The sequence below is a fragment of the Dermochelys coriacea genome, chromosome 5 (genome assembly GCF_009764565.3).
Source record: "Dermochelys coriacea isolate rDerCor1 chromosome 5, rDerCor1.pri.v4, whole genome shotgun sequence".
NCBI classification, from domain to species: Eukaryota; Metazoa; Chordata; order Testudines; family Dermochelyidae; genus Dermochelys; species Dermochelys coriacea.
In genome coordinates this window covers 69,275,566-69,287,654 of record NC_050072.1, presented here as the reverse complement: position 1 = coordinate 69,287,654, position 12,089 = coordinate 69,275,566, and the positions used below count along the sequence as shown (strand labels likewise).

Here is a 12,089-nt window from a genome sequence, read left to right as displayed (position 1 = left end):
GTGCTTGCTCAGTTAACCTTCTTTTGGTAAACACTGACATAATTATAAAAAATTCTAAACCTTATAAAATGCATCTAATTAGACACAATAATATAAATAATTTTTTCCAAGATTAGAAGTTGGCCCAAAGTGTGTACTGTATGTAAGAAACATTTTCAAATTAGGATTGGAACTTCAGTTCTGTGTCTCATGACTTACCTCATAAATATTAATAGACAACATATCAAAATGTTCCTGTTAATTAAAAGGGCTGTTCAGCTTTTAATTTATCTAATTTGCAGATGTATGGTAGACTGCAAGTAGTTCTTATTAAAATGTATCTAGTCTCATTTTGTAGGAGGATAATTTTCTTTTTATTCAGATTATGGATGTGTACAGTAAAACAGTATTATCATGGAATACAATACAATACAATACATAAAGTCTTACATTTATTTCTCTTAAAAATTATCACTTTGTGCCACCTCACAAAGGCAACAAATTCCTCTGCCAAAATGAGGTCCTTCAAAAATGTAAATGCATTTCATAAATTTCATACAATAAGAGGGTTTAACTGTCTAGATAGTTTCTGATTTGTATAAAAGTAACCTGATGAACCTGCATAGTTCAAGAACATAAGAATGGCCATACTGGGTCAGACCAACAGTGGCCAATGCCAGGTACCCCAGAGGGAGTGAACCTAACATGTGGTGATCAAGTGATCTCTCTCCTGCCATCCATCTCCACACTCTGACAAACAGAGGCTAGGGACACCATTCCTTATCCATCCTGGCTAATAGCCATTAATGGACTTAACCTCCATGAATTTATCCAGTTCTCTTTTAAACCCTGTTTTAAACTCTAGCCTTCACAACCACCTCAGGCAAGGAGTTCCATAGGTTGACTGTGCACTGTGTGAAGAAGAATTTCCTTTTATTTGTTTTAAACCTGCTGCCCATTAATTTCATTTGGTGGCCTCTAGTTCTTATATTATGGGAACAAGTAAATAGCTTTTCTTTATTCACTTTTTCCACACCACTCATGATTTTATATACCTCTATCATATCCCCCCCTTAGTCTCCTCTTTTCCAAGATGAGAAGTCCTAGCCTCTTTAATCTCTCCTCATATGGGACCTGTTTCAAACCCCTAATCATTTTAGTTGCCCATTTCTGAATCTTTTCTAATGCCAGTATATCTTTTTTGAGATGAGGGGACCACATCTGTACGCAGTATTCAAGATGTGAGCGTACTATGGATTTAAGGGCAATAAGATATTCTCTGTCTTATTCTCTATCCATTTTATAATGATTCCTAACATCTTGTTTGTTTTTTTGACTGCCACTGGACACTGCGTGGACATCTTCAGAGAACTATCCACGATGACTCCAAAATCTTTCTCCTGATTAACTGTAGCTAAATTAGCCCCCATCAAATTGTATGTATAGTTGGGGTTATTTTTTCCAATGTGCATTACTTTACATTTATCCACATTAAATTTCATTTGCCATTTTGTTGCCCAATCACTTAGTTTTGTGAGATCTTTTTGAAGTTCTTCACAGTCTGCTTTGGTCTTAACTATCTTGAGCAGTTAAATATCATCTGCAAACTTTGCCACCTCACTGTTTACCCCTTTCTCCAGATCATTTACGAATAACTTGAATAGGATTGGTCCTAGGACTGACCCTTGGGGAACACCACTAGTTACCCGTCTCCATTCTGAAAATTTACCATTTATTCCTACCCTTTGTTCCCTGTCTTTTAACCAGTTCTCAATCCAAGAAAGGATCTTTCCTCTTATCCCATGACAATTTAATTTACATAAGAGCCTTTGGTGAAGTACCTTGTTAAGGGCTTTCTGGAAATCTAAGTAAAGTATGTCCACTGGATTCCCCTTGTCCACATGTTTGTTGACTCCCTCAAAGAACTCTAATAGATTAGTAAGACATGATTTTCCTTTAGAATCATAGAATCATAGAATCATAGAATATCAGGGTTGGAAGGGACCCCAGAAGGTCATCTAGTCCAACCCCCTGCTCAAAGCAGGACCAAGTCCCAGTTAAATCATCCTAGCCAGGGCTTTGTCAAGCCTGACCGTAAAAACCTCTAAGGAAGGAGATTCTACCACCTCCCTAGGTAACGCATTCCAGTGTTTCACCACCCTCTTAGTGAAAAAGTTTTTCCTAATATCCAATCTAAACCTCCCCCATTGCAACTTGAGACCATTACTCCTCGTTCTGTCATCTGCTACCATTGAGAACAGTCTAGAGCCATCCTCTTTGAAACCCCCTTTCAGGTAGTTGAAAGCAGCTATCAAATCCCCCCTCATTCTTCTCTTCTGCAGACTAAACAATCCCAGCTCCCTCAGCCTCTCCTCATAAGTCATGTGCTCTAGACCCCTAATCATTTTTGTTGCCCTTCGCTGTACTCTTTCCAATTTATCCACATCCTTCTTGTAGTGTGGGGCCCAAAACTGGACACAGTACTCCAGATGAGGCCTCACCAGTGTCGAATAGAGGGGAACGATCACGTCCCTCGATCTGCTCGCTATGCCCCTACTTATACATCCCAAAATGCCATTGGCCTTCTTGGCAACAAGGGCACACTGCTGACTCATATCCAGCTTCTCGTCCACTGTCACCCCTAGGTCCTTTTCCGCAGAACTGCTGCCGAGCCATTCGGTCCCTAGTCTGTAGCGGTGCATTGGATTCTTCCATCCTAAGTGCAGGACCCTGCACTTATCCTTATTGAACCTCATTAGATTTCTTTTGGCCCAATCCTCCAATTTGTCTAGGTCCTTCTGTATCCTATCCCTCCCCTCCAGCGTATCTACCACTCCTCCCAGTTTAGTATCATCCGCAAATTTGCTGAGAGTGCAATCCACACCATCCTCCAGATCATTTATGAAGATATTGAACAAAACGGGCCCCAGGACCGACCCCTGGGGCACTCCACTTGACACCGGCTGCCAACTAGACATGGAGCCATTGATCACTACCCGTTGAGCCCGACAATCTAGCCAGCTTTCTACCCACCTTATAGTGCATTCATCCAGCCCATACTTCCTTAACTTGCTGACAAGAATGCTGTGGGAGACCGTGTCAAAAGCTTTGCTAAAGTCAAGAAACAATACATCCACTGCTTTCCCTTCATCCACAGAACCAGTAATCTCATCATAAAAGGCGATTAGATTAGTCAGGCATGACCTTCCCTTGGTGAATCCATGCTGACTGTTCCTGATCACTTTCCTCTCCTCTAAGTGCTTCAGGATTGATTCTTTGAGGACCTGCTCCATGATTTTTCCAGGGACTGAGGTGAGGCTGACCGGCCTGTAGTTCCCAGGATCCTCCTTCTTCCCTTTTTTAAAGATGGGCACTACATTAGCCTTTTTCCAGTCATCCGGGACTTCCCCCGTTCGCCACGAGTTTTCAAAGATAATGGCCAAGGGCTCTGCAATCACAGCCGCCAATTCCTTCAGCACTCTCGGATGCAATTCGTCCGGCCCCATGGACTTGTGCACGTCCAGCTTTTCTAAATAGTCCCTAACCACCTCTATCTCTACAGAGGGCTGGCCATCTCTTCCCCATTTTGTGTTGCCCAGCACAGCAGTCTGGGAGCTGACCTTGTTAGTGAAAACAGAGGCAAAAAAAGCATTGAGTACATTAGCTTTTTCCACATCCTCTGTCACTAGCTTGCCTCCCTCATTCAGTAAGGGGCCCACACTTTCCTTGGCTTTCTTCTTGTTGCCAACATACCTGAAGAAACCCTTCTTGTTACTCTTGACATCTCTTGCTAGCTGCAGCTCCAGGTGCGATTTGGCCCTCCTGATATCTTTCCTACATGCCCGAGCAATATTTTTATACTCTTCCCTGGTCATATGTCCAACCTTCCACTTCTTGTAAGCTTCTTTTTTATGTTTAAGATCCGCTAGGATTTCACCATTAAGCCAAGCTGGTCGCCTGCCATATTTACTATTCTTTCGACTCATCGGGATGGTTTGTCCCTGTAACCTCAACAGGGATTCCTTGAAATACAGCCAGCTCTCCTGGACTCCCTTCCCTTTCATGTTAGTCCCCCAGGGGATCCTGGCCATCTGTTCCCTGAGGGAGTCAAAGTCTGCTTTCCTGAAGTCCAGGGTCCGTATCCTGCTGCTTACCTTTCTTCCCTGCGTCAGGATCCTGAACTCAACCAACTCATGGTCACTGCCTCCCAGATTCCCATCCACTTTTGCTTCCCCCACTAATTCTACCCGGTTTGTGAGCAGCAGGTCAAGAAAAGCGCTCCCCCTAGTTGGCTCCCCTAGCACTTGCACCAGGAAATTGTCCCCTACGCTTTCCAAAAACTTCCTGGATTGTCTATGCACCGCTGTATTGCTCTCCCAGCAGATATCAGGAAAATTAAAGTCACCCATGAGAATCAGGGCATGCGATCTAGTAGCTTCCGTGAGTTGCCGGAAGAAAGCCTCATCCACCTCATCCCCCTGGTCCGGTGGTCTATAGCAGACTCCCACCATGACATCACTCTTGTTGCACACACTTCTAAACTTAATCCAGAGACACTCAGGTTTTTCCACAGTTTCGTACCGGAGCTCTGAGCAGTCATACTGCTCCCTTACATACAGTGCTACTCCCCCACCTTTTCTGCCCTGCCTGTCCTTCCTGAACACTTTACAGAAACCATGTTGACTTTTGCCCAACAATTTATGTTCTTCTATGTTTCTGACAATTTTATTCTTTACTATTGTTTCAGCTAATTTGCCTGGTACTGACTTTAGACTTACTGTTCTGTAATTGCCGGGATCACCTCTAGAGCCTTTTTAAATATTGTCATTACATTAGTTATCTTCCAGTCGTTGGGTACAGTAGCTGATTTAAAGGACAGGTTACAAACCATAGTTAATAGTTCTGCACTTTCACATTTGAGTTCTTTCAGAACTCTTAGGTGAATACCATCTGGTCTCAGTGACTTGTTACTGTTAAGTTTCTCAATTAATTCCAAAACCTCCTCTAGTGACACTTCAATCTGTGATAATTCCTCAGATTTGTCACCTACAAAAGACGGCTCAGGTTGGGGAATCTCCCTAACATCCTCAGCCGTGATGACTGAAGAAATTGATAATGTGAAAAGAATTGGTCTCAGTCCAGTTCCCAGAGTGAAAATCACCGTCACAGTTGATGCTATAGGTGCCCTTGTTGGCTGTCTCAGTAGCGAAGACAAGGATTGGAATGGACATGGAGATTGTATTATCCTCTCTCCCCTAGAATTTTTACTTAAAGTCAAGGTTGAGATGCAATGGTAAGAAAGTTTTCAGTCTTTCTACATTTGCTCTGTCTGCTCTCTGGTTGAAAAGAGGACTTCACTCTCCAGTTAGAGTCCACTGCCACTCTAACAACTTTCCACATACTAAGTTCACCCAATTTTAGAAAGGAAAATTAAAAAAAATTAAAAATGTGACCTGATGGATGATATAAATTTGGTGAAGGAAATCAAGGTCAAAGTGACCTCCACAGGAAGTTTTTTTTAAAAAAGTAGCTTTTGCTTCAGGATTTGAGGAGAGGAAAGGGGACAGATAACACTGAAAGTATGTGATGCTATTATCACTGTAAATTCTAACAGCTGTTCTGATTTAAGAAATCAAATTGTCAGCATCAACAATAAAATCAGGTTGGGGAATATACTGCTGCTCCCGCTGCTGCTGTGTGGAGTGTGTTCGTGAAGGTATAAATGTATTTTCCCCAAAAGATTATGAAGAATTCAAGAATACATATTTTCACTTTAAAGTTAGCAAATATTTTTATCCTGAGTAATGCAGTTAGATTGACTTGCGAGTTATAGCAGTCTATTGGGTCAATGACCTGCAAATTAAAGAGGACCCATTCTGGCTCTAAAGGAATTGCTACAATCTATCTTGCTAAAAATCCTCTTTTAAAAATGTGTCTATGTAGAAAGTTACCCACTCAGCAGGCTATCACAGCTAATCTAATGAGCAAGGAATACATTTTAAAATTAGCAGAACAAAAAGACATTTTATGGTACACAATTGATACTGTGTAAATAATACAGTTGTAAACATAACATATAGTGAGAGATTAATCCAGATTTAGTTATAATTAAATTATAAAGGATAAACATATATTTTACAATACATTTAGTTCATTTTCCCTTTTTTTTTTGTACTTACAAGTTAAAAAATGGGAGAATTCACAGATAAAGAACTGTTTAATTATATAGTTGTGAGAAGCCAAACAGAAATGTAGAAATTCAAACCCCATTTTCATAAACTAGACCTTCTGTAGCAACATATTGGAACACAAATGGTACATGCTATTTCATGACCTGATGAATGCTGATCTCTGCAATAATCACAGTAGATACATAAAACTGAATTTCAGCTTGACATTTATAATGGCTGGTATATTCTATGTTGCTATTGTAATGTAGTTTACACTTTTTGTCTGCAAAATCTCTCAAAGCTTAAACATTGCATGAAGCAGATCTTGTATCTGATAGTTACATTGAATTTTACAAGAGAAATCAAAACATTTCTGTAACATTTTTTTTCAAATAACCTCTATGTGATATTGTATATTGAAACTGCATTAGTATGTCTTTTTATACCGGTTGTCACAGTCCCACCAGGCTGCTGAGTTTGGGTCCACACAAGTCAGACCATGTGTACTTTTAAGCTTACCTTGCTCTATCTCTTTCTTTGGCCTATCTCTTTGGGACATGGAAATCTTAGTAGTCAAAAATGTGTCTAATTGAACTCATACATTTTTTAGCATTTGAGTTTAAAAGGTGTGGCTATAATAAATTCTATTGAAAGAGTTCTAGGGAAGGTCACAAAAAGAAGAAAGTTTTGTATAATGCGTTCAGAATTACCTTGTTGTGTTACCGTTGTGGATGAGTCCTTATTGATTTAATATGAAATGAATTCTTGCAACTGTGACTCTTATTTTGTATGTATTCCAGATGTGTGGAGGTCATTGCTAAAGAAGGACAGAACCTGAAGGAGCTGTATTTGGTATCCTGTAAGATTACCGACTATGGTATGTAAAATGGCTATTGTTTTTCACCCTTTGTCAAGACTGATCTGTTGAAACTTTACATGGAGACTTAAAAAGTGAAATTTACCTTGTGATACTTGTAAAAATGTTGCTGTGACACTAGACAGAAAAGGTTTAGAATGAAGAAGCTACAGGACAGGCACTCCGTTAGATTTCAGAGAGCTGCAGATTTATCCTTCATATAGAATTGACTGAAAAAATTTGATTGATCTCTGTAATGAGAGTTTGAGCGTTGATCGATAAACACTCAAATTTGAATTAATTTGCCTCATGCTCTTCCTTTTTTCTTTGCCCTTAGTTTAAATGGAGATTTGCAGGGTCTAGTAGCTATCTACCCTTTTTAATGAACTCAGACTGGTTCTTCTTTTCAAATCTTGCATTGTTCTGGGATCTGAGAGTTGAAAACAGAGATTATTTTTGGCCCAGAAGAGAGGCAGGGCCATGCAATGCTTCATTAAGAGGTAAATCACATCCACTGCACACCTAGCCTGAGAACAGTGACCCTGGGTTTTGGGAAAAGAATCCTCCTCGGGATGCAAAATGACAATTAAGTCACTTTACGGCTACTGCTGCAGTTTCGGGGTTGTAGTAGCCTCTGCTCTGCTTAAAACCCCTCCCTCCCTTCATGTAGTTGCAGATCCACTAGCCATGCCATATTCTCAAACCTTTCTTCGGTATCTGCCTGGAAGGAATTTTTATAGAGTTCATGGCATCCTGTCCCTCATCCCAACCCAGTGAACTCACATCACCCTCTAAGGGCCTTCTTTGGCTGAAGGGGCTGACAAAGGAGCATTAGTTTCCCTCAAAAGCAGTATGACCAGACAAGCAAGGTAGTGGGGAAAGGAAGGCAGATGAATGTACTGTATTTGAATGGAAAGTGAGAGAAAATAGTTATGCATAGATGAGACATGGGAAGAGCGTTGGGTGGGAGGATGGGTGGGGGGATAGGGAGCATCTGCATAGGCTTGGTTGGTTAGATACCATAATTATCCAAACTGCACTGTTCCATCAAATATTTTAAGGTTTGTCCATCACTAATTTGTAAGATTCTGTAGTTGTTTCACATCATCAGTGTTCTTGATCTTGTAGTCATTGGGACTTTTCAAACAACTTTTGCAGGTGCTACTAATACTAGATTCTCATGCTCATACTACTAATAAATTAATTACCTTAGTGATAGTGTTAGTAAATTGTTCAGTACAGTAACTGTGGCACTGAACAATTTTTAACATTATTATTGAATTAGTGTATTATCAGTTTTCAGAGTAGCAGCCGTGTTAGTCTGTATTCGCAAAAAGAAAAGGAGTACTTGTGGCACCTTAGAGACTAACAAATTTATTAGAGCATAAGCTTTCGTGAGTGAGCTGTAGCTCACGAAAGCTTATGCCCTAATAAATTTGTTAGTCTCTAAGGTGCCACAAGTACTCCTTTTCTTTTTGTATTATCAGTGTTCACTCAAACATATAGCCCTCAACACCACTAAGTAAATAAATGTTATGTCAGCCCTCCCGACAGCTCCATTCTTGTTGTGTTTTGTGTTAAAAATCATGAGTGATGAGTGCTGTAGAGAAGCAGTGCTCATAAGCACCACTTAGCCATTGTGAGCAACTCAGGAACTCTTACTTAAGTGGGGAAGGAAGGTGCCACTCTCTTTGCAAAGCTCCAGAGATCCTTAGGGGGAATGGAGCCTCTCACCAGCAGAACTCAGTATTGTAGCACCAGAATAGGATGTGGGAGGAAAGAGAACCAGCCAATCCTTTCCCCGAGCACATCCTGCTACATTTGGCAAACAGGAGAAATCTACTAGTGGTTAGTAGGATGGTTTGTTGTGGTCTGGTTTAAGAAATTTCCCAATGGTCTTATTATGCTGTTGATTTCACATGCATAACTGTTCAGGCCCCACCAAATGGCAGATGCTTCTCTCTTAGTGGAAGCATGTTATTCTATAAATTTGCAGGATAGGTGTCATACAAAATGTAGACTCAGTAATGTCTTAGCCAAATTTTTAGTATCATATTACACTGACCAAAGTTCTGGGAGGGAATGACTGGATGTGAACATCCATTATTGCTTAATCTACCTGGTAGTCTATTGAGGATATTAGCATATGCACTTGGTCCATGTAGGTTTGGTAGATTCAACACACAATTAATGCCTGCTTTTTATATTTACAATTTGACAATTGGGACTGTACAGATTTCCATATATATTTAGCAAGACACCTGAGCAACTCTATTTTCCCAACTAATTTTGAAAATAAAACCAGGATTTTTAGAAAGAGACCAAGGAAATTATGCACTCATATTCCATTCAAATTCATTGGAATTCAGATGCATAAATCCCTTAATCTCCTTTGAAACTCCCAGCCCACATTTCTTGATACATTAGTGATTAGTTTAGTGGAATGCTGGTTCAAGAGCCTAATTGTCTCAAGGTTCAGTTAGCAAAAATGCAAATTCCATAGCTAAAAAAAATATTATTGTTATTAGAACAACCTGTTTTAAGCACACCTTTAATTTGAGACATCAGACAAGAAAAAGATTAGTGCTAATGGTGATTGTTGACTCATAACTAATACCTAATATAGGGACAGATGTGTGAAATAATTACATGTACTCCAAGAAAGCTAGACTATGAAATGTGAGATTTAGCAGTGTTTATAGTCCTGATTTGATTTTGACAATAAGATGTTGTGAGAAAATAAAAGAAGCAATATTGAAAATGTAATACTATTTGATTATTATTTGAAAAATATTACTAAATACAGTGCACTGAAAGATTTGCCTTCATATTGAAAGTTAGAAGTCTATTAAAATTCTCTAAACTGTAACATATGGTCATAAGCAACATTAGTTTATCTGACACATTGCCACCATGGAATTTAATTTGGTGGAATAAAGTACAGAACGATGAGATTAAAAAAATTACTGTAGTGGAGGGCATCAGACTCTGTAGGTCTGTGTATAGACACCAACAAATCTCCAAAACCTGTTTTAGTAGATTTTCTGTTCTCAGTACAGCCACACAGGACTTTTTTTTTAAATGTAACATTTAATTATATTAGACAAAAAGAAAAAAAAAAAAAGAAAACCAAAATGGATTTGAAATAGGCAGCAGATGCTAAGAGTTGTTAACTGCAAAGAAAAAAGAAATATATTGTTGCTGATTGCACTGCTACTGTTAAGTGTGTCAGCACTTCTATTATAAACTTCTCACAAGCATATAGCACAGCTGTAAATTTTTTTCTCCAAGTTAACACTTGCCATATAAAGTCTCAATCTTGTAATATATTTATTTGTGTGTGTATGAATGCATATATATAAAATCACGTACAAATAAATGTATTACAAGGACATGTCTATATATATAATTATAATTGAAAAAACAGCCAAAATTATTTGGTTTGTATAAAAACACACATATGTCTGGTTTTAAAAAGCAAAATCATTTTAGCTGTTTTTCAGTTTTACTCTGTATGCTAAAAATGAAGTGTTTTGGTTTGATGTTTCTCTGTCCTTTTTTGACCCCAAAACAGCTTCATTTTGGGATTCTTTTGTTTGTTTTGAAATGATTATTGAAAATTAGTTCGTGATATATAAAACTTGTCTGCCATTCAGTATTAAAATTTATGAATGTTAACTTATTTCATAATGTTTTTATCTTTATATACATTATAAGACAAATCATTAGGATACTAAATAAGGATTTAAATATTCCTTTCAGTCTGGCATACTAGATGAGTACTAAGTGTTTTAAATATTTGGTGAGGCATACAATTACTAGACAGAGTTACCAGAGAAGCTGCCTGCAACATATGTGACTGAACCACTATGATCTCTATGGTAAACATCTGTTTACCCATGACCACTGACAGAGTGAAGTCAAATCTCACATTATTTCCTTATGCCATTTTGCCTATTTACAAACAATTATGAATTAAGCATTGACTGTCAAAGTTATCTTTGAATTTCCTGCCTTTTGTTGATTTGTGTCTCAACCTTAACTTTATTTAAACATAGGGGTTTTGTATTTAATCTTTACTAAGAACTAGTAAGAAAGTTGGACTTTCTAGCTGTGGAGAGACTGTCAAATGGATTAGGTTGATGTGAAGATGTATAGCTGTGAGAAAAAGCAGCAATCACATACACAATTGCGTAACTGTCTTTTCAATTTTCCGCTCTAATTCTGTAGTTTATTGATTCCCTGGGTATTGAGAATTTATTTCTAAGGAATACTTCCTGGAGTAAAATATTACTTACTAGGTTAATGATGGTGCATAGTGCTTGGTACAGAGAAAAACACAAAGGTGGGATTTATTTTTAGAGATTAAAAGATTTGATGAAATGAGCTGGTGTGAGAGGAGGAGGGTCTCATGATCTCACAACTGTGCTATCCAGGCAGTTACTAAGAGAGCTTGGCTTTCTCAGCTATGGGGAAAGATAACCCTGGGTTTTAGAGTCAGTCTCTCTCGCTTTCACCAGAAAATTCAATCCTGGACCTGAGAAACCTTTTTGAAATAAGTTTTGTCAAAACCAATAACTTTTTATGAAAAGCTTTGGTTTTGATGACTTGGTGTTTTTGGACAAAAAAAAAGTTTCATCCAAAAAAATGCCTGAAGAACTCCACCCATCATTTCTGTATACTTATTGTCACTTGTACACTGCAAAAGATACAACTGAGCTGGAGTGCTTGTCTTGTTTCATTTTGATTCCCTAATAGTTCTGGACTTTGCAAAATTAAAGAATTCCCCACTTCCAGCTGTTAATTGCACGCGACTTCTCAGGCACAGTGAATGCGAGTGTAATGTTCTCTTGATCCCTTAAGATTCTAAACACTGAAGCTGAGCTGAAGAACTCCAGATTTCTGGCCTTTTTGTTCTCTAGCTAGTCGCTAATGCATATAATGATGAGGGTCCTTCCTCCCTTACGTCACCTCTTCCCCTCCCACCCTCCAATATATTTAGTGCTCCTGAGGAATTTTGAATGTGAGTGGTGGGGGGAAGAGGTTTCATTCAATAATTTCATGGATGTAGGCTCTATTTACAA

The 12,089-nt window shown here is 38.7% G+C and overlaps 1 protein-coding gene across 8 annotated transcripts in view; it reads left to right on the top strand.

The window, feature by feature from the left end:
• FBXL17 (F-box and leucine rich repeat protein 17) overlaps positions 1-12,089 on the top strand; it is a 478,686-nt gene that overhangs the window by 315,929 nt on the left and 150,668 nt on the right. For all 8 annotated transcript variants that reach the window (XM_038401588.2, XM_038401589.2, XM_043515544.1 and 5 more), the window contains exon 7: positions 6,950-7,026. In XM_038401588.2, the coding sequence (XP_038257516.1) occupies positions 6,950-7,026 (77 nt within the window). The remainder of the gene's footprint in view (positions 1-6,949; positions 7,027-12,089) is intronic.